This window comes from Heloderma suspectum, chromosome 1, assembly GCF_057233095.1.
Source record: "Heloderma suspectum isolate Gila_16-S chromosome 1, 16-S_ref, whole genome shotgun sequence".
NCBI lineage: Eukaryota > Metazoa > Chordata > Lepidosauria > Squamata > Helodermatidae > Heloderma > Heloderma suspectum.
The window spans coordinates 140,089,120-140,112,538 of NC_139458.1; the positions used below are offsets into that span (position 1 = coordinate 140,089,120).

The window sequence follows — 23,419 nt, forward strand, 5'->3', positions numbered from 1 at the left end:
GCACTTTCTGCCAGTAACTGAGCCTTAGGAGAGGGACTGAAACCTTTTCGAATGGGGAAAACTGCACAAAAGCCAGGAAAGCACCAAACGATCAGTGGTTGGGGGGAAGGGGTGGGGCCAGGAGAAGAAGGCATGGCCATTTGGGGAACACAAGAGGGCTGGATTGGAACCCCTGGAGGCCCCCCGCCTGCAACACCTGCTCTTTGCCATTAGGAGATGCAGCTGGTGGGCAGAAATCAGGAGGTGAATTTTCTCGCACCACTATTGTCCATGCTGTGCGTGGGGATTCACATGTTTATTTCAGCTTGTGGTCCAATTGTAAAAGGCTCAGAGCCCATAGAAAAGTCTGCATCCCTCATAGGACGGAAAGGACCTGTTCTGGTCAGTACCTCAGTGCCACTGGGGAACTCTCTGTATGCTGTCTTGAGTTCATGGTGGAAGAAAGGCAAAATATTAGGGCTTCTCCACACGGAGGCTTTTTATTTCACGATTCTACCGGGGCTTCTACTTCCAGATCCTTTGCAGGATTAAGATAGACCCTTTACATGCCCTTCTCTTCCCCCCAACCTTTCCCCCCTTTATTTATGTCTCCCAAACAGGGAGACGCAAATAAAGGAGGGGGAAGAGGGGAGAGAAGTTCAGGGACGCCACAGCATCATTGTTTGCAGAGCAACTGGGGGAAAGGGGCCTGGTTGAGCTTAACAGAGAGGGTGCAGGTATGAGAACCTCTAGGGCAGAGGACTTGCAGAGCTTTCATAACAGAATGTTTCTCAGCTGCAGTCTCCTTATTGGCAGGTCGGTTGGAGGAAGTGCCTTGAACACAAGCAAGAAAGACAAATTTATCAAGGCATAAACTTTCATAGACTAGAGCACACTTCATCTGATGCAGGGCTCTAGTCCATGAAAGCTTATGCCATAATAAATGTGTTTGTCTTTTAGGTTGCCATAAGACTCTTTCTTCTTTTGCGTTGCAACTGATAACACAGCTACTCCTCTGGAAATTCTTTGAACACATTCATGCATTCTCACGCCTACACATACACTGTAGGAGGGGTGGGGAACCATCTTTGGCCCATGGGTCCAATTGGCTGTGGGCAAGCAAGTCGGGGGCTGCAGGCCAGCAGTGGGTGGGGCTTCATCCCAAAGCAGGCAGGCCATCCTGCTGCAGGCATGTGGTCCCCGATTGCCCAGACCACATTCACGCTTCTCTCATACACACCCAAGCCTTTCCCTCCCCATCAGCGCCGCCCTGAAAATGTCAGCCCCTCTCCTGCTGCATGCTGCAATTAGGCTTTTAAAAAATCTCCATGGGCATCGAGGCTTTTAAAAAGTCTGTTTGCAGCAAAGGAGAGGATTTCGGGCAGAGAACACTGGGGAGGGAACACTGGGGAGGGAAGGGGAGGGCCGTTACCTCTCCAGCAGTGCTCTCCCAAAAATGACCTGCAATTAGGCATGTAAAGGCTAAATGTAGTGCAGGGGGGATCTCCTGTTTGGGGTGAGAGGGGGAGTGATCTGGGGAGAGGGGGAGTGGCCTAAGGAGAACCTGGCAGGCTAGATGGGGACCCCCAACAGGGCCGTATCTGGCCAAAGGGCTAGAGGTTCCCCATCCCTGCACTATAGGTTTGTTAGGAAGTGTGACAGGGAACTGCCCAGAACATGCTTGCAGAGAGTGAGAGTGAGTGAGAGAGAGAGAGAGAGAGAGAGAAATAAGGCAAATGCAGCTCCTGGAGAAAGCCTTTTATTTGTTAATACAAGAATAGAAATTCTGCAATAAATACAATCTAATAAATAACATCTGAAAATAAATAAATATTAATACAGACAAACTGAGAATAACACAACCTGACAGTGGGAGGGAGAAGTGGGGTGGACAAGAGAGGGGAGGAGAGAGAACTGAGGATGGGACCACCAGTGGGAAACTCCTCCTCTCTGTCCCTTGATGGTGACAGTGTAAACCACACAGCCTCACCAGGCCCGCCTGCCACAGTGTGGAGGGAGAGGTACAGGCAGGCGGTGACCACTGCTGGGGCTGGCTTGGATGACGGCCCTGCCAAACTCCATTGGTGGAGCGGTTGGCTTGGATGACTGTGGTGTGAGTGAATGGCGGGTAGGGGAGGCTTTTACTTGGCCACTGCAAAAAGAAAAAAGGCTGAAAACTCTGCACTGCCTGCACTGAATCATGCCCTTTATATTCAGAGTCCCATTTGCCCTTTCTGCTTAAGATTGTCCCTAGTGTTTATGACCCAACCGGAGGGCCAGCCTGGGCATCTTCTTGAAGAAGCTGACCACAAAACTGCCTGATCAGTAAAGCTCCTAAAAGGGGGGGCGGGGGGAGAGAGCGAGAGAGAGAGGGAGAGAGGGAGAATGCAGGAATCCAGGCTCTGGGGGAGCACAATTTAAGGAGAGCAGAGTGTCAGAGGTGGCGGCTGCCAGATGTTTGCTGCCCTGCGGTCAGGGCTTTATTGCTCATCACTGAGGTGGGAGGGAACAGGGTTCTTCCTCTCCTTCTGGAAAATTAATGGCCCCCTCCGGGAAGAATAAGAGAAATATAGGACAACAAGGAGGAGGAGGAAGAAAGGAAAGGAAGGAAGGAACAGATAGGTGGAATAATAGGTGTGGGTTTTGCTCGGATGCACCGCCTCATAACAGAGAGCAGTGGAGCTGCACCATGAAGGTGTGGGTGCAGGGGGAACGTTGTCGAGGCAGGTCGGGAAGGGGCTGTGGATTCAAAGGGTTTGGAAAGCCCAAGGCCTCGAGGCGGCAAGTATGACGTCAGTGGATGAGGCAAAGACCGAGAGGGGATGGTTTGAGCAGGGGTCAGAAGCCCTTGGACTCGAGGTGCGGCACAATGGCAGAAGGCGGCACCCTCTTGCGCAGCCTGTTGAAGTCCTTGGCGGAGCGCCAGAGCCAGGTCTGCAGCTCTTTGAGCAGCCAGAAGTCATCCATCTTGCGCAGGAAGTTGCCTCGAGGGACGGGCATCACAGGAGGCTCTGCCGTCGGAAGCGAGTAGCCCAGGGAAGCCATGATGCCACCAATAGAGCCCAGCAGCCCTTGCAGGCTGGCACGGAAGTGGGCGAGGCTGTGGCGCAAAGTTGGCATGGCAGCTGGGGCTGCCCCATCCATGGTCCTCAGGTAGGTCAACAGATGGTTGTACGCCTGGTAATTGGCTGCTAGCCGCGCGTGGTCATTCAGGCTGTGCCACTCCTGAATGTCCACAGTGGCACTCGGCACAGCCTCCACCCCGATTATCCGGGGAGGGTCAAAGTCTGGCTCATTGAACGGTGGCCCCAAGTAGTTGAGCTGAGGGGGGAAAGACAAGAAGTTGTTGAGCTCACCGGTATAGCAGTCACACACTTCCACATACCGTTCCACCCATCCTCTCCAGAAGCTCATCCTCCTGCTCCCACTCATGGAGGCAGTGAGGTATGACAGGATAGGAGCAAGCAATGTGAACTCCTTAGACAGACACAGCACAGTCGGCATGCTGACATCCTCAATGTGCATGAAGAGCTACATGGCACACCTCTTCAATGCGTGCAGTGGCACAGAGGCAATACATGCACCGGCGGCTGTCATACCCATGCCAAGGCGTGTGCAGACATGTCCATCTGCATGCAAAGATTCCTGCATGCAAATATCCACTGAGGTGCTAATAATCTCCTTTTTCCCTGGCGACATCCCTTGCTCTCATGTACTGCAAGACATCCAGACAGGTACCTGTTGAGAGATCTCTGCTTCCCCCTAAACCTTTCAGTAGACACATGTACATGCACACACTCCATGAGCACGCACCCGCCTGCCCTGCTGAACTGCGTTCCTGGGATTCCCCACCCCCCTGCCAGCTTTGGTGCCCTGCGGGACAGCAGGATTGCCCAGGCAGCGGGGTGAGCAGGTGGGGTGAAGCGCAGAGCGGAAGGGAGGTGTGTCAGAGCCTATGGGTGTGTGAACAATCTGACAAGCTCAGGAGACAAATTAATTTCCTCTGTGTTGCCTGGGGGCCCGTAGAGACTGTTCTCCCCAAGCACAACAATGCGCCAGCAGAAACCAACTAACAGGGCAGGCCGGGACCAGCAGGGGTGGGGGAAGCGGAGAGGGAGAAGGGGAACGTGGACATTGCAGGGCAGCAGAAGCAAGGACGGGGAAGATGGTGTGAGGCAGCCAGATGGGACGAAAGCTGGATGATGCAGTGTTAGGGGACATGCTCAGTGGTTGTGGGTCTGCAGCACTGTAGCGCCATCAGCCACATACACCCTTTTCCCATGTTGCCATTTTTGTGGGGCTTTCCCAGACATTGCACCTCAGGCAAGCCCCCAACTCGAATATCCTCGTTTCCATATAGGAGCTATCTGAGAGCTGTAGTCATGTTGCTGACATCCCCAAATGCTCCAGTTAATGACTTCCCCATCCCACCATGAAAGCACAAGGAGGTTTCATCATGGTATCTGGGTTCTTTCCCTTTGCCTTTGGAACTCTGCAAGAACAGGCTGCAGTCAAGCCTGAAAAAAATGGTTTTTAGCTGGTTTGCAACCACAAACAAGATCCCTAGGATGCCAAAGCAAAACAAACAAACAAACAACAATAGTGCAGCCAGTTTATAAATGTATAGATGTTTTTAAAAATGAACAGATTTTAATATGTGAAATACTGCAGTATAAAACACCAGCTTCAGCAGTCATTTGTTTTGCTTTGGAGTGCTGTGCCATGCGCATCCCCTCTCCTATGTATCAGCTTGCCCCTAGAATGGGCAGGGAGGAGTCTGGAAGAAGAGTCCCTGTGCCCTAACACTTCCCTGAGTGTTAACAGCAAATGCTAACTGGATCACAAGGTAGTTTGCGGGCTCTTTACATGACGTAGTGACCCTGCCGTGACCCTCCTGCACTAAATGCCCTATGTTCCATTTTTAAATAGATCGCAGATAATGAGCTATCAAATCCCCCCCCCCCCGTGTTCCGCTTCAGTTTCCTCAATGAAAAGCGTAAAAGAGGCAAGAGAAGAGCAGGATTAATGAACGATAATGGAAGCCTCAGCTACGGGTAGGAGGGGGAAAGGGGAGGGGGGAAAGGGAGTGGGTGATAAAGGGAGTCTTCGTGATCCTGCACTTAAAACGGAAGCAGAAAGCCCTGTTTTAAATGCAGGATTTTAGGCTGGTGTAGAGATGCCCTCAGTCTGCTTCAGCTAGTCAGTGGAAGGTTCTGAAAACTACACAGCATTAAAGCCACCCATACACTGACTATGGAAATCTCTTACACAACCTCCTTTGGCTTCTGAGATTTCACCAGGCATTGCTGATACATTTTCAAACCTACCTTTGTAGGGCTAGAAACTTGCCTTAAAGAAAAGAAAAGAAAAAGCCGAGAAGCCTTGGGAAGCTGCACACTCTGCTCAGCCCCAAATTGCAAGTTTGCACAGAATTGCAGAAATCACATTACCCTGGTTGTAGGACTGCTCATGATCTCTGGCTGGGGCTATGGCATGCTCCGTGCTGGGAGCATAGGAAATGCCCTAGGAAAAGGCAGCTATCTGCTCCTCCTTTGGTGTGCCCATGCTCACCTCAGCTGTGCAGACTGCATCCCCTCTCCAGGTCCTGCAGCCATCCCTGTTAGACTATTGCAGGGGTGTCAAACCACTTTCAGCCCAAGGGCCAAATTCAGTTCTGGAGAGGCTCTTGGGGGAGGGCATTCCAGTGGTAGGTGTGGCCAAAGGCAAAAGGGGCAGGCCCGAAACACCAGCATATTTTAACTTAACCCTCTTACTGCCAGTAACTAAGCCTCAGAGGAGGCATGTCAACCTTTTAGAATGGGGGAAAAAACTGTGCTAAGGCCAGGAAACCACCAACCCATTGGCAGTTGGGAAAAGGGGGAAGGGCCAAGGGAAGGGGCGTGGCCATCTGGGCAACTCCAAAGGGCTGGATTGGGACCTCGGGTGGGCCGGATTTGATCTGTAGGCCTCAGGTTCAGCACCCCTGACTAGTGGAATAGCAAGGAAGGATTGTTGTAGACACAAAGCACTATGGGTCTGTATAATGCAGTGATTCGATGCACTTAAACAACACACCTTCTGGCCCCCTAAGTAAAGCCCTTGTGTCCCTTAGCTGTCAAGATGTTTTATTTCATTTTTCCAGGCAGTTGTGAGTTGCCTTCTCTGTCCACAACTTACATGGCCAGATATGGGAGCAGCTTTGCTTCAATAGAAATCCCTTGGCAGAAATTTCACAACATCCCTCAAAGAGCAGCCAAGAAGGCAGCAGAATCAACTGGTTTCTATCCCTGTAAGACAGAGACCCTGTGGCTATGTGGCAGCGTACAAGCATACACAAGCGTGTGTGTATTTCCCCTCCTGCTGAAGCACTCAGTTGCCAATCATGATGCCTCAGTGAAGGCTAACATATTTAGGGGAAAGCAGTAGGTAAGGAGATACAGAGACTGAGGGTGTCATGTAAAATGTAAATGCTGCACATATTATTATGGTGGGGCTATAATGTGCAACATTTTCAGGTGAAAGTGCTGGGCCTGTGTTAGAGAAAAAGGTCTGACTTCCAGTGGAAGTAACAGAACCTCCATAGAACCTCCAATCAGGGTCGGCGTCAAGGGTAGGCATGGTTGGACATCTGCCACACCCCAGCAGGGGCCCAGTGACAATTGGCCCCTGGACTTGCTCCTCCTTTTCATCATTGCAACCTGCTTGTTCACTTGCCTCTTGCTCTGGCCCAGATGTTGGTGGCAAGAAGGAGGAGCAGTAGATGCCACTGCCGACTTGCTCCCTGGCTCTCTGCCTGTCAAGCAATCAAGTGGTAGCAATGATGAGAGAGAGGATGAGGAGCAATAGCAGCTGGTGACAATGGCAGGGAGAAGGTAGACTCACTGAGGGAGGGAGCCCATTGAGGGAGTCATGCCCAAAGGCCCCCAGAAACCTAGGACCAGCACTGCTTCCAATAGTAGACTATGCAGTCTTCCCAGTGCTCAACAGCAGCCACCTGGTACATCCCGTTTTCACTGCCCAGGTTTCTCTACTACTCCTACCAGTATTGAGCTGCCTCTCTTGGTTAATGTCTGGCTCCTTCTAAAGAGAGGAGATTTGTTAACTTCTAATTCCAACAAATAGGCTGAAAGGTTCCCACCATCACCAACACCTCACACTCTCTCCACCCAAAATGGAAGATTTTCAATACAATGTTGTGAACTTTTCTTTGAATTCTGAGCCTTTGGGCACAGGATGCTGGTAACAACACAGCCTTATTATAGGCCCTGGTCTTCCAGCTGTTGTTTCTCACTTGCCCCGTTCCTATATTCACAGATCACTACTATTCGCTTTTTCATCTTCCTCTTGCTTGCCATGACTCTTCTCCTTTTGATCATTTGGATTTCTTTTCCCTATAGCAGTCAGTTATCTCTAAGCTTTCAAGCCTGAGCTCCCTCCTAAAGGCCTGGATCATGGTCTAACATTTTGACAGACAAAAGAAAATGGGATAAGTTCTTAAAAAGCATAACCCCAAGAGCTGGGATTGCACAGCCTCAGATCTTGCAAAACATCATAACAATGCAGGGGTGGGTGCCTCCAGATTCAGCTTTTATTGCACCTCCACCCTGCCTCATTCATGGAATTTTACATGGGGTCCAGACAATGAGTCTGTTGGGACATAAAGGTGGCAAATCGTGGGTCAATTAACCCACAATTTGCCTCACCCTATGCCTCTGCCATTTTGAATATGCAAACTTGATCGGCTCTATCTAATTGTTAATTAACTGAACTAATTGTAGGTTAACTTTGTGTTGCTTAACCCACAGTTTAACCCATAATGTCTGGATTTGGACGTCATCAAGCAACCCCCAAACAGGCTGATTGGAGGCTGCATATTTAAAGAGACAGCATTACACACCTGGCATGCATTGTCACTGAACCAGGTCAATGTCATCTTCAATTTGTTTTCCCACTGCTTCTTCCATCTTTTTTCTTTCTACAAAAATCAGTTAAGGTAAGGTGGTCAGGTGTCCTACTTTACAGAGGACAGTCCTCTATTTTGGAGAGCTGGCAGAGCAGTACTCTGTTTGAAGGTGTCCCCTATTCGAAAGGTTGTCCAGTTCAAGTCTGTTTTAAAGTCAAAGAACAATCGAGGGGGGGGGGAAGTAGGGGCCTTGAAGTTGCCAGGTCACCTGGTCAGTCTTCTCCCTTATGGTGAGATATATTGCATTAGTATTAAATTAGTCACTATTCCTAATTTTCACCTATACATATACATTTACAAATGTTATACAAATTGGTGTCCTAATTTGTCCTCTTTTTTCGGTGATATGTTTCTTTCTTTTTGGCAATGTGTAAGTTGCCACCCTCCCCTTCATGGATCACTGCCTTGTTGTGGCGAAGGGGCTTGTGTAACTCAGTGAAGCCACCCTAGTTAAGGAGGGAAAAATGGAATAGCTGTACAATGCCTTTGGATTGGAAGCACAAAGAGCCCTCCGTCTGGAATCACCCAGTATCTCAGGTAAGGTGAGGTTGCTTCCATAGGACGTCACCCTGTGCTTCCTCATCTGAGGGTGAAGACAAATGAAACATCGTACGTGTAACAAAGATAGTTTGAAAGTACCTTTACTGCCCTAAAATCACATGTAATTTTTTTTTTTCTGGCAAGCTGTGGAGAAGCAATTGTTCTGCAATTTCCCAGCATGTTGTTGGGAATAAGCAGCAGTGAGCACCTACTGGCTAGAACCAATAACATCATCAACATATCTCCCCCAGCCCAGTCCTCATAGCATTTTTATAACTTCAGAGAAAAGTAAGTTGAAGGATGAATCTATATGCATTGATCCTGCTCTAAGCAGTGAATTGGATACTTCCAACTCTGCAATTCTATGATTCTATGATATAAACACCCAAATGCCTTTAATTAATTTTTAAAAGGCAGACAGCCAACTAGAAGCATGAGGGAGGACAAGACAGAGCTGATCCAGTGTTCAACTTTGATCTGAATATCTGTATAAGGCAAATTGTGAAGAACCTACTTTCAGCACTGTTAAGAATGTTATTTCACCTGCAGAAAATGAGAGCTAATCTAGACATGACATTCTGAGGGCTGCTTCACATGTCATACATTCATACACAGATATTACCTGCATGCGTGAAATTGCATGTGTTCCCATATAATACGCTATTATATGTTCTGAATGCACTCATATCTGTTATGTGCCATCTACACATCATGAGAACACAGTAGGAGCTGGCGCAGTAAATACCAACAGTGAAATATAAACATGTGCCTACATGATGTGGGTACATGCATCCTGTTCGATTCATATCCCAGTCAAGCTTTTTTGTATGTTTTCCCATTCTGTTTGCTAAAATGATCAGTATCCAAACACTTACCATTAACAATCAAAGTATCAACATTTGATTTGGGACAGTTCAGGCAATGTTACCCCGATTATTATGCTACCACACTATAGCTTTTCAATCACGTCAGTATTTTAGCACCGGGAAAAGAAGAAAAAGGAAGAAAAAGAGACAGTGACCACCATCCTTGCCCTAGGATCTCTCTGTCTCTCTTTCTCTTTCTCTCTCACACACACACACACACACCATACACTTTCTGGTGGGGAACCAGACTAGGCTGAATATAGGCACAGTGTAGCCCATAAAGGCTGATTACCTGTTGGATGTGCATTTGGCCCCCACCCAGTAGCTCATGAAGTGAACTATTTATTACCCCTGATGGCCTACAGCCAGTGTTGTTTGAGAATGTTGTGCAGTTCAATGGCAGAGATCATTAGTTAATACATACAGCCAACTCATAAGATGGACATGGTTGCTGTATAATGGCCCATTTCTTCATTTTCCAGACTGTGAGGATCTGGGCTTTTCGGTTTGCCTTTTTAAAATGACATTTCTGGAACCCAGATATAACCTAGCTAGAAAAGATGGACTCCGGCATTTTCCAGGGCCCAAATCAAACAAGTCCCTTATTTTTACTCTCTGGATTGCTCTCGGTGCTCAGTGCCAGGAAAGCTGGCCAAGGGGCAGGGCTTGGAATGCCAGGTAGGCCAGGGAGCAGGGATACCATGCAGATGGATAAGGGGCTGCCCCCAGTCTCCGCTCTCCACACAGCCGGGCGTTTCCCTGGCGAGTTCTGACAGACAAGGCCTCGCCTCACCTCAGCAGCAGGAGATGCACAACAGATTGTAAACAGGGAGACTCCATCGGTGCCTGAAGGCAGGGAGCGGGGAGCATGTCAGATACTCTGCCAAGCGAGAGCCACGGCTGTGCAGAGCACAGTTTAGCTATTTAGCTAAAGTTTAGCTATTCGCCATGCATACGGACATTTCAGAAGCTGGGGTGTGTGTCGTGCAGATAGTGTTGTCAGAGGCTGTTGCAAGCAGCTGAAAGCCTTTGCATGTCTGCCTTCCTACATGCCTTCCCCAAACTCAGAACAGAGACAGACTCCGTCACCTTCTGATACCCTCGTCTGCACTGAGCCTTCAGGACTCAAGATGTGTGTGTGTGTGTCTGCAATTCATTGAGCTTTCAACCCAGAGTACAGAGAGAAACACAGCCTGACCTCACCTTGCTGCACAGACATCAAAGCCGAGAGAAGCAGCGAGGCAAAGTTTGTGGAGTAGTGGGGATTAGAGGCTGGGCTGGAAGAAGAAGAGGAGAGGGCACAAGGAAAGGAATGAAGGGAGGGTGGGAGAAATAAGTTTCTACTAGGTTACTCAACTCAGTAGCCTCCAACGTTCTCAAAGCTTCTACACTCACATAAGTGGCCGCAAGCGTGTGCAGCTGGTGTTCCAGATAGCGAGTGAGGTCGTACATCTGCTGGATGGACTGTCTGGTAGTCACTTGGTCCGTGCTGTTCTGTGCAGGCACCACAGGCAGGTTCCAGAGCGTGGCACACAGGAAGGCAAGGATCCCCCACGAATCTCCTGCAGGGAGCACACTTGTAAGGAGCTGTGGGCGAAGGGAGCATTGTGACAGGGGGAGCAAAGCCTGTGTTGCCCATCCCCTCCCCTCCCCGCCCCATCATTCCCAAGAGACATTGCAGGAACAGGGTGCGCCAAGTAAATGGCTTCTGAAGTCCTTTCCCATCATATACATGCATACATTTATCTCCCCCAAACCCGTGATATAATCCTGATCCTGAGACTGTGTGGCTCAGACCTCCAGGAACAGAATGAGGGGCTTAGGTGGGAGTCCTCTAAGGTGGTATTCCGATACAGATCCTCCCTTGGGTAACCACTGGGGCAAAGGGAAGGATACAGCTACAAAAAGTCTTTATCAAACAGTCATTACTCCCCCTCCTGGCCCCCTGCCGCTGCCACCACCACTTGCCCTGCCAGGGCAGTGCAGACATGTTCTGTTCATGTAAGCAAAATGTCTCTCACTGCTCTCTAACTGCTACCATCTCATCAGACAGTTTTCCTATGCTTCCCACTGTCTGATCCTACCCAGGCTTTTAATTAGAAACATCCAAGATCAATGGAGGCTCCCCTCCCAAGGCAAATAACAGTTTGGGGCCATGTGTATTTTCATCAGGACCACAGCAAGGACAGAAAGGGTTAAGCGCCCCTCCCCTCTCACATTCCCAATCGGCTCCCTCCTGCAGCTGCTATTGACATTCCAAAAATGGTATATGTTAATTGCATTCATGCAATTAATGTCACATCTTGTTTAATCCCAAAGTGCAATGGAAACTGGAGATGGAGACCATCAACCAGACTGATCCCAGGAAGGAAGACCTTCACATCATGACTTATTTTCCTCAGCCTCTTCTTCCCCCACACTCTCCCATGCTGCTGATAGATTGTGTGAGTTTGGGGGGGGTACATTGGGGTCTAAGGATCCCAATCAAATTCACAGTGACCTGGTTCACATGACATGGCAGCCCATCATGGGTTAATTTACCCTTGATTTGCTGCCGTCTGCCATTATGAATATGCAGCCCCAACCAGGGGTTGCCATTGCTCATCGTGTCATGCAAATCCTGCAGGTGAGGGTTATTCAGCCACAGCACCTTGTGGGTATATTAATCCACAATGGCCTGCCATGTCATCTGAACTGACTGAGAAGTTAGAGCTGGGACAAAGGCCTGTTTTTTTTTTTAGGCAAGACTTGGTTTTAAGTTGTTCAATGCTTCACATCAGCCTTTCCCAAACTGGTGCCCTCCAAATGTGTTGGACTACAACTCCCAGCACCCCCTAGTCAGCATGGCCATTTGCCTTAATGGATGGAATGGCTGCTGGGAGATTTGGGGTTAGTGGTTTGGGCTCATTGCTGTACACTTAATCACTGACTGTATCTGTTTAATGGATACAATAGCTATTTGGATATTATTGCAAGAAGGAGGAGGTTAGAGTGTATTCAGTGTATACTCAAAGCTGGAGCTTTTCTGCCAAACTTTTAACTATTTATGCTGAAACAGTGCTGTCTGTCTGACAGGGGAACCAGATTTCACAGGCTTATCAGTGTGTCCTGAATTCTATAATTCTAAATATTGTAGCATGTCAAGAGTGAGAGGTTGAATTACAATAGATAAGCAATAAATGGCCACGGGCGCATAAGTATACAGCTAAATACACTCTGGGTTGCACAGAAACTGCATGTGTGGAAAGAACATTCACTGTCTGAATATTTCCACATTTCTTTGGAGGGCATGCCACCAACGTGGCTTCTTTGTCTGACTTGCTCAGTTTTATATACTTCCTTCTATCCGATGCTGAAGCGTGTCTGTGTATCTTCTGATTTCAGCAGGCCAAGGCTGGGGAGGCGGTTATGCCTGCATAGCCACCACAGAAGCCTACCCCATTACTCATGCCAGGGCCTCCCACTTGGGGTGATTCACCCAAGAAACACGCAGCCCGGCCCTGGCCACTCGCGCTTCATTAAAGACTATCCCGCGGCATTTTCCTGTTCGCACCACGCCCAGGCCCAGCCCAGCCCAGATGATTCCCTCCTGCTTCAGTGCTTCCGCCGTTCTCCCCATCAGGGACAGGGCCCACCCATTCCCTCTCCTACACACTTTACACAATCTAATGATTTTCTTTTGTACTGATTCCTTTCCAGATTTTAAGAAGCGGGGGGGGAAATCAACAATATCTTTTCATCTTCTTCAGGTGAGGCTGTGGATGTGCTAAATCGGTGCCTGGCTGCAACAATGGACTGGATGGGGGCTAATAAACTGAAACTCAATCCAGACAAGACTGAGATGCTGTGGGTGGGTGGTTCTTCTGACCAGATGGAGGGTGCTCAACCTGTTCTGGATGGGGTTGCACTGTCCTTGAAGAAGCAGGTTCATAGCTTGGGGGTTCTCCTTGAGCCATCTTTGTCAATTGAGGCTCAGGTGGCCTCAGTGGCACAGAGTGTCTTCTACCAACTTTGGTTGGTGGCCCAGCTACACCCCTATCTGGACAGGGATAATCTGGCTTCAATTGTCTATGCTCTGGTAATCTCCAAGTTAGATTACTGCAATGCACTCTACATGGGGCTGCCTTTGAACATGGTTCAGAAACTGCAGCTCGTGCAAAATGCAGCAGCCAGATTGATAACAGGGACCACAAGGTCCAAACATATAAGACCGACTCTGGCCCGCTTGCACTGGCTGCCTGTATGTTTCCGAGCCCGATTCAAGGTGCTGGTTTTAACCTATAAAGCCTATAGGTTAGGCTTTATAGGGACCACAGTACCTGACGGAGCGCCTCTCCCAACATGAACCTACCCTTATACTATGCTCAACATCTCAGGCCCTCCTCCAGCTGCCTACACCAAGGGAGGCTCGGAAGACAGTGACAAGCGAGATGGCCTTTTCTGTGGTGGCCCCAAATTATGGAATGATCTCCACAACGAGGCCTGCCTGGTGCCAACATTGTTATCTTTTTGGTGCCAGGTTAAGACCTTTCTCTTCTCCCAGGCATTCGGCAGCATATGATAAGTTTTAATCGATCCTGGAATGTCTTATGGTTATGGTTGTTTGCTTTTTAGATTATTTGTTTGAAGTTGTTTTAGATATATGTTTCTTTTGTGTATATTGTCTGTTTATGTGTTTTTTATGTAAATGGTTTTTAATCGCTGTATATTGTATTTTTAATGTTTTAAATCTTTGTAAACCGCCCAGAGAGTTCTGGCTATTGGGCGGGACAGAAATGTAATAAATAATAATAACAATAATAACAATAGGGGCTTAAAGGGCAGGTACATCTAACCACCCCAGTGGGTGCTTTCACTTCCTAATGGGTGTCCGGTAGAAGAAGGATAGCCTGTCTTCTGCCTAATCATGGCCATTCTTTCCAGAAGGAGTGAGGAATGAATGGTAGGGGACTGCTGTAATGAATAAAATCTATCTCCTACTCTTGTGGTTCTCAGTAGGAAGACCAAGTACCCTTTGAGCCACAATACAACCATATATTCCACAGTACAACCACAGTACCCCAGCTAACTTTCTGTCCTCCTGTATTGTGGCCTACTAACAGGGCCAACACAAAACACTTTGCTGCCTATGGCAACTGCGCCCCCCTCCGTACCATGTACTGAAGTCAGTTGACTGAAAGTTGAATCTTAGTTCAAAACAGCAATGGGACAGTGTCCTCCACTGCATCTCAGGGAAGATGCTTAGGAAGGTAGCTTAGGGGTACAGGGCAGGCCATGTGTAACATACAATTATGTCCTGCAAGCAACATGGTGCTGTCATTCCCCACCTATCAGAACCTGCTGCTTGAGTAGCTGCCTCATTCTGCCTAATGGTAGGGCTGGCCCTCTGTAGTAACATTTTTCATCCTATTTGCAAGGTAGATTTTAGAACACAATAGTGGCTCCAATAACATGATATCTGCATTTTTATTTGTCATGTATAGTTACAGAGTTAATGTTAGGCTTCTCTACATTGCATGCAGTTTCTATCAGGATTGTACGAGCAATGGCTAGTGTGGAGGGCCCCAGTGTTTGCTTTATCTGGGGTCCAAACAGTTGTTAATCTGGCCCCATGAAAGACAAAGAAATCCATTATGATGATCCTCTCAGACCCTCTGCATAATTCAAGCCATTACGCTGCAGATAGGATGCTGCAGATTAATTAGACAGGCAAGCAACCTTGTTTCAATGACTCACACAATGTACCAGAACCTCTTGTAGGGCTGTACCTAAGGCTAATCTCCTCATCGTTAAAGATTTGTGTTTATTTCCACCCTAATCTAAATATGTCTAGTTTTAGCCCTAAGCCTTTAATTATTCTGATAAACATCTGTTGTCTGCTAGATTATATAACCATCCGAAATTTTCTCCATTCAGATATTGTATCTAGTGTACTTGTCATTAAAATATATTTGTGGATGGTAGAAGACTGGGACATGGTAACAGAAAATGACATGTCTACTGTCAGAAAATAATTTAGTGTTCTTATTCAATCTTCCTGAAAACTTTGAATTGAATACAATGTATAGGGAACTGACCAGGCACCTACAAGCAACTGTTAGAATTTCAGTCCTAAATGTGTCTGTAATAGAAAGGGTGATGCGTGGAGTCTAATGGTCAATTAAGCAAAGGAAGAAAACACCACCTATTTAGAGTTGTGGTGGGAATGTTTGGAGTCTGCTGAATATCTTGTCATTTTCCACTAAGCCAGAAAGATTTGAAATCTTTTCTGAAGATTTGAATTGAGAAACACATCCGACTTGCACTGTGGCTTGTTTATATGTTACAAGAGCAAGTTGGATGTGTTTCTCAACATTCTGATATAGCAGACTGAAACTGCTAATAAATAGGTTATTTTTTAAAATCCTCTTTCAGTTGTTTCCTCTGGCAGATCACCAAGTTACTTTTAACCTTCCCTTGTGTAACCTAAACACATAAGTGCACCATCTTAAATTCTCACTGAGAGACATGTCATAGCATTTTGGATAGTTCTTGTAGCTCTTCTAACACACATCTCTAGTTTTTCCTGTTTCGAAATGGGCAATCACAGCGCGACATAGAATTCTAGTACTGGTCTCTCCTAGCAAAGAGGAAATTGGGCTTGTTGCTTGGTGTCTTCTTGTGTACACATTGCCCCTACAAGGCACAGCATCTTACTTGAAGGCCACTATAATGTAAAGTTGCTTGCTTGCCTATCTACCCTGGCTCTTAAATTAGTTAGGGTGTACTGCTGCTAGTCCAAATCAAACCAGAAACTATCAGGATCAGCATGGGTGGCACAGCCCAAGTGCAGCACAAAATCTCCACACTAATTGCTACCTCTTCATTGAGATACCTTTTCCCCATTTCTGGATTAGTGTGGTTAGAGCACTAAATCAGCAGTGGTGAAAGCTGCCATCTGTACACAGCCTCAGAATGTGACCTACCGTCTTCACGTCTAAATAAATGATTTCCCATCAGGCCTTCTTGTTCAAATGGCTCCATTACACTGACTGATCACCATATATAACTGATTCTGGCCTTGTTACTTATCACTACATTTATTTTCTTATGCAAAGGATTCCCCGTGCCCGCATTTCTGATTATATTTATTTTCCAGACCGTTTGGATGTCAGATGATCACAATTGCCCATTATGGCTTTTAAATCATAGAATACTTCAGGAGCCAAATAGAACTATATGGGATCCCCCTGGCGCAGGGCCAAGATAATTGACCTCAGTACTACTGCCAATATGAAGTTGCGATGAACATGAGATACTCTGTATGATCTAATGTGTGAGCTGAATATAAAACATTGTGAAATGGCATTTCTGCAATGCAAGGTCACATTCTGAAGCATTTCACATACACCATCAAATTCTGACTCTAAATTCCTAAAAACATATTGGAGAAGCTATTTTCCCCCAAAACGGAATTCATTAGCAAAATGACACTGTATCTCATTGTTTAAATAAAGATTATGGGTAGCTCACTACAAAAAGTAATTGTGCTCCCATTTGTAGTTATACCAATAATCGAGTATAGGGATCATCAACTGGAGGAGGGGCTGTAGCTCAGTGGTAGAGCAACTGCATTGCATGCAGAAGGTCCCGGGTTCAATCCCCAGCCTCTCCAGGTAGAGCGAAGGAAGACTCCTGCCTGAAACCCTGGAGAGCTGCTGCCATGTCAGTGTCAACAATGCTGGTCTAGATGGACCAAGGGTCTGACTCCATATATAGCTGTTTCCTAAGTTCCTAAATGGAGGCTCCTGGCTCAAACCTAGCTCCCTGAGTACTGCCAGCTTCCCCTCACACACACGAACAGCTGCCCAGAGGCAAGAGAGGTGTGATGAGGGAGTGGTGGCTGTGGAAATGGAACTTCTTGGTAGTCCACTTTTGGATTGGTTCACCGCACTCCGTCCTTTCCTCAAAGTGGTCCCCATAGCTCAGTGTTAGAGCACATGCTTTGCACAAAGAAGGTTCCAATCCAGGCTAAACCTCTGGCAAATTCACTTCAAACACCTCAAGGAGGAAGGCAAGGAAAGGCCCCTGCCTGAGACACTAGACTCTGCTGCCAGTCAGAATAGACAGTACTGAGCTAGATAAACCAATCATTTAACATGGTTTTCAGCCACTTCGTATGTTCATAGTGAAACTATGTTCTTACCAGGGCTTGGTTATTTTTTGCTTTAGTGCTCCAGAAAAATGTGCCCTGTGTTTAGAGTATGTATTATGACATGTTCATATTTCACTTCCCAATTAACAAGAAGTGTTCTTTGTATTTTGGCATGGTGTTTTTAACTCTGTTGTACCTTCTCCCAGGTTTATATTGTCCAATCACCTTCTGAGTCTGCTCCATGCATCTGTTGAAGTATATTCTTGCCTGTCAAAACTCTTGACACAAGAATGAATTAAGTTTTTAAAACCCTCAGGTTGTCTATATTTTTCAGAAGATCAGGGTTAGGAAGAAATTTTAATTTATGGATATTTGATTTAGTTCACATTTGACCAAAGAGAAACCACAAGTCAAATACTCTATGAGGTCAATCCACTGTAACAGCCAAGGGCTTATTTGGTGGGTGAGGAGATATCAAATGGGTTTTGAACCAGAATCTGACCAGAAAAGAACAGCTTTGGATGTATTTAAATCAGTCTCGGAGAAAGAAAAATGCATTTACTCCATAAAAGCAGATCCAAGATTTTACAGAGTGCCTTAAGATCCACAAGGGAGGGACACAGGGAAGCAAATGGCCTGTGAAAAACAGGAGGCTGTTCCTCTGGTCCTCAGCACCAATCATGTGATGCCAGAACATACAGCAAGCACACTAGGGGTAAAGACACACATAATGTTTTTTTTTATGCAGTGGGTTGCTCTGGATGTGTCCTCACAGTGTTAAAATGTACCTCAAGGAACAGCTTTGGAGGGAAAAAAATCTTTAGGTTTGAGGCAGAAGCTAGCTGTGCTTGGAGCTGATTGGCTGGCACCTATGATGTCATCACTAAACTTGCCTGCTGCTCATGTGTCCTTTTGAAATGATGAATGGCAATGATAAATGAATGAACATTCATGTGGTGCTTTAGAAAATATTTTTAAAAGCAGAGATACCATGCCTGAAACATGTGGGGAGGCACAAACAGTGACAACTGAGCCAGTTTGATTCACGGATATGTATGTCTCCCTTTTCAGTTGTGAAGCTAGGAGGAAACCAGACTCACCCTGAAGCTGAGGGGTGCACTATGAGTTCTCTTTTTATATTACATCCATCTTCATCTTTAATCTACTGACCTAATCAAAGTACAAGGATATGGGTCAAGGAACAGCATACACTTCCCAAAGCAGCTGTGCAGCCTGGTGAGGCTTTGAGAGCTCTAGCTTTAGAATGATGGCCATCCATACAACATAACCAAATAGTCCAATATTTTCAATTGGGAACAGGCTAGCAGCAGTTCAAATAGCAGTGGTTTTCTTTTCCTAGAAGCCCAGAAGTCCAGTCCACCCCCACAAACATATAGCAAATCTATATCTCTATCTACACACATGCGCACGTTCACACGCACACGCGTGCACGTACACAGATTATGCAGGAGGAGTGGGGGACAAAAATATAAATAAACATAAGTATACACATTGAAGCCCTAATTTTAGGTACTTGTTGCCAATTTCTGTAACTTAAAAAACAATTCTCAAAAGATATTTTTCCCTGGTTATACTTTGGTAATTGTACTATTTCTACTGTGCAATGTAAGGACATTGTACCATAAATATTCCTGGAATAGACCTCTTTTCTATATCATAATTGACAATTTCTACATCATTATTTGGTAAGGGATCTATAACATTGTTACAGCTATGTTTTTTCCCCCATAGCATAGTTAAACAATTTGTATGTACATTTCAAAATATTTCAGTGATATTTATTAGATATCATAATATAGCTGATAAATAGCTAATTTGGCTAATGTGCCAAATTGAGTTGCACATTGTATACACTTTCCCCTTTTCCGTTATAATACTTTGTTCTTTCCACACACTGGTTTTTTTTTCTTTTTGTCATGTCTCTTTACCAGTATTTAAAATGCTAATGACTGAAGGTCTGTTGCTTTCCTAAAATATTTGTTATGGAATTACTAAGTACACACACACACACACACACACACACACGTCTCATTCACATTTTAACCTTTCTTTCTTTCTTTCTTTCTTTCTTGTTTTTAAACTTGGGGAAATGGCCCTTTGGATTGTGAAGTACGTGTCCTAATGATATGTACTAACCCTTTTTTGCATGATAGTCGCTATAAGCCTGTGAGCACTTGCACCTAGGCAACCATCAATATTTAGTTCCATGATCAACTTCATCTTTAGCCATCTAAATAAGATCTAATGTAGATTTCAGAGCAGAGGAACATTTAATACGAGTCTTAAGCATGCTAAACCTTTTTTCCCCCTTTCCCAAGCTCTAACAAGCCAGGAAGTAGAGAGGTCAGACTCCTTGCTGATGTTGTCATACATTTGGCAAACTTATGTGGTATGCTATGCTGCTACCTGTATTCATTAGTTAGCCCAACTCTATTCTAGATAAACTGATTCCATAATCGAATAAAAAGTGGGGGAAAGGAAGGCAGAATAGACACAGCCCACATGTGGCATTGCAGCAAAAAGGCGGGTTAATAGAAAGCAGTTGGAATGAGATGAAATTAGTACATGAATAGTTTTGAATGCTAAACCCCTAGACTGAGTTAAATCTGCTTTGTCTTTCCCCTTCTCTTCACCGCTGTTCCCCTTTGTGTCTTCTTGGGTTTCGGAATGTATCTTGACGGTGGAGGTGGGAATGATTAGCGATAAAGGCTAGTAGGTCTTAGTTCAGAATACCATATAACTGTGTGCCAGATGTAAGACAACATCAGTGTGAACCTCAACCGCAGATTTCCTGTCTTGTTCTACATCGGCAAAGGACAGATGCAGAAGACAGAAATTGTAATTCATGTTCTGTGTATTTTGCAAGGATGGATGTGCGCTCGACCCCCCCACCCCCCACGCCTGGCATTTTGGGGCTGCTGACAAAGGAGTAGCGCATGTGGCGTTTCACAAGCATCACATCCTTTTGCAAACAAGTTGTAGAGGAGAAAGTGTTTCTTGAAATATGCTGACACTCTGTGGGGGAAAGCCACTGCCGAAGAATGCCATTGTGTCAGCAACAACACAGAAAAGGTGCGCTAACAACACAGAAAAGGTGCGCTTCGCTTAGCAACCTAGAGTCACAAACCACCACACAGTTTGTGCTTGCTGTTGTTTACACAGCTGCCACCGTGCAGGTAGCGGTAGGACTTGCTGGGGAAGCCCACGCAACCCCCCAGTAAATGTGGTGGCTCAAAGAAATATTGAATGGCACCTGCTACCACTTTAATGAAAAGTCTCATCCACAGACCTGCTATGTTGCATAATGGTCCCTTGTAGCGCTTCCAGAAACATAATCTAATATGGCATTTGAAAGTTGCACAGTGTATTGTTTACATTTTTGTACTGGGATTTTACAGATGTCAGTCGCCTGAACACTATGGGATTCAGCAGGAATATAAATTTTGATAATGATAATGATGATAATAATAGTATAGTAGAAGAAGTTGTTGTTGGTAGGATTCCCCACCAAGATGTAGGCAGGCAGCTTTTACCTTAAAGAAGATTAAAGGTGCCATATACAGGGAAGCCTTCTAGCTGTATTTATGGGATTATTTTTTTATTTATCACATTTGTAGCCCATGTTTCTGCCAGGGAATATCCCATTTTATCCTTACAGCATCATTGAGATGTAGATAGTATAGCATTATCCCCTTTGTCATAAAGTTCTCCTCCTGAGCTAGGAATGAAAATGACATTGGTGAATTTAGCAAAAGTTACAGCCAAAGTTCACAATGGCAGAGGAATTCCTACTATGGCTGTACTCATGTGCATCCATACAATCCAGAGACAACAGGTTGAATACAGCATGCAAAGGATGTGAATGTCAGTAAGGATTAAGATTACAGCAAGGTTCACAACTCAAACCACTGAGAGCCACTTCACTATTTTATTAACTTAAGGAGCAATCCTATGCATGTTTATACAGAAAGAAAGTCATTTAACTCCCAGCATTCCCCAACTAGCTGTAAGCTGTTAATTATTTTTCCATTGGTTTTATATTGTATTGCGTATGTGTTTTAGTATAGGAACATAGAAAGCTTCCTTATACTGAGTCAGACCATGGGTCCATCTAGCCCAGTATTGTCAACACTGACTGGCAGCAGCTCTCCAGGGCTTCAGGCAGGAGTTTTTCCTAGCCCAACCTGGAGATGCTGGGGATTGAACCTGAACCTGGGACCTTCTGCATACAAAGCACGTGCTCCACCACTTTTTTTTGTCCCCTTATCTCTGTACTCTCCCCTGCAAAGTTCAGCAACAATAATAGAAAAGGATTTCATTCCCAGAAATAAATTCAGCGAGGCAGCGAAACTTACCATGTGATCCTATATGTGTCTACACAGAAGTAAGTCCCATAGCATTTGGTAGGACTTACTCCCAGCTAAGCATGTATAGGATTACAGCTTCAGTAGCTTCCATAGGGTGGAAAATGTGGCACCTACTGGACCACATGCCTCTGAATCCCAAGGAAGGAACAGCAGCACAGAACTAGAATGCAGGCATGCTCCTACTTCCCATCCTCATTTTAGGTCGGGGTGCAGAACTTCAGGCCCATGGGCCAAATCTGGCCTGCCTGGGATCCCTCTGGAGTTCTTCAGAGAGCCACTTCCCTTTCCCCTGGCCCCACCCCCTTTCCTCTGGCCACTAATTGTTTGGTTATTACCTGGCTTTTGCACATATTTTCTTCCAATTCTAAAAGTTTGAAATGCCTTTCCTAAGATTTACTTACTGGGAGTAAGAGCTTTCAGATAAAATAGGCTGGCATTTTTGGTACTTTGGCCCTGCCCTACTTTGGTACTTTGGTACCACCCACTATTGGAATGTAAACCCCCCCCCCCCAGCTTCTCTGAAATTGAATTCAGCCCTTGGGCTGAAAGAGGTTCAAGAGTCCTGCTTTAGCTGATGGCGACACTGCAGCAATTTGGATTATTTAAATAAGGACCTTCCTCAAATTGCATAGAGTTGGGTGGCAGGTCCATTTTTAATAGCCAAGGGGGGACATGGGGGCATTTCTACACCAGCCTAAAATCCTGCATTTAAAATGGAGCTTTCTGCTTCCATTTTAAATGCAGGATCACCACTGACTCCATTTACGTGTGCTTCCTCCCCGCCACCTTCTCTCTGTATCTCAGTCTTCCATTATCTTTCATTGATCTCGCTCCTCTTCTTGCCACTTTAACTCTTTTAATGGAGGAAATTGAAGTGGAACACAAGCAGGGTAATTTGATAGCTCATTATCTGTGATCTATTTAAAAACAGAAAAAAAGTGCAGGTGGGTCACGGCGTCATGTAAAGAGCCCGCATACTTCCATGAAGGAGCAATCTCAGTCACAGGATAGCATAGTTAGCCATGAACAACCCAGAAAGAGAACCCATGGTTTGTTGTTGGGTTGTGAACTGTGGGTTGTTTAAACCATAGGTTGTCATTATGTGCAAACGATGGGTTGTTCATGGGTTGTTTCACCAGGCTACAGAGGTGGTGGGCAAGAGTGATTATAAAATCCTTCAGCTGCTCTACACACCAGTATTACAGCACCCCAAAGGTATTTGGGATACACATAGGAAGTGGATGAAGGAGGTGGGAAACAACCCAGAGATTGAGAAAACAAATCATGGTTTCTTTGATCATCTGCCAGACAAACCCTGGATAGGGCAACAATCTATGGGTTAAATAAACCATGGATTAGTGCTATCTGTGAACCAGACCATTATATAACATCAGTACCTCTTCCACTGTTCAGGGGCAAGTGGGGCAAAGCATCATCGTTTGATCAACTAGCTGTTCTGCTTGTAAGGTGTGCTTGAACTGTATTGGTATGGGAAGTGATTTCTATGTATATCTTAATAAAATCATGAACATCTGGAATGCATCATGGT

At 45.8% G+C, this 23,419-nt stretch overlaps 1 protein-coding gene across 1 annotated transcript in view; it reads right to left on the reverse strand.

Moving 5' to 3' along the window:
• Positions 1 to 1,723: 1,723 nt before the first annotated feature.
• The window catches only part of CLCF1 (cardiotrophin like cytokine factor 1), a 48,366-nt gene continuing 26,670 nt past the window's right edge, over positions 1,724 to 23,419 (reverse strand). The window contains exons 2-3 of the mRNA XM_084803964.1: positions 10,744 to 10,910; positions 1,724 to 3,300 (exon numbers count right to left, since the gene is read on the reverse strand). Coding sequence (XP_084660090.1) covers positions 2,818 to 3,300; positions 10,744 to 10,910 — 650 coding nt within the window. The 3' untranslated portion in view covers positions 1,724 to 2,817. The remainder of the gene's footprint in view (positions 3,301 to 10,743; positions 10,911 to 23,419) is intronic.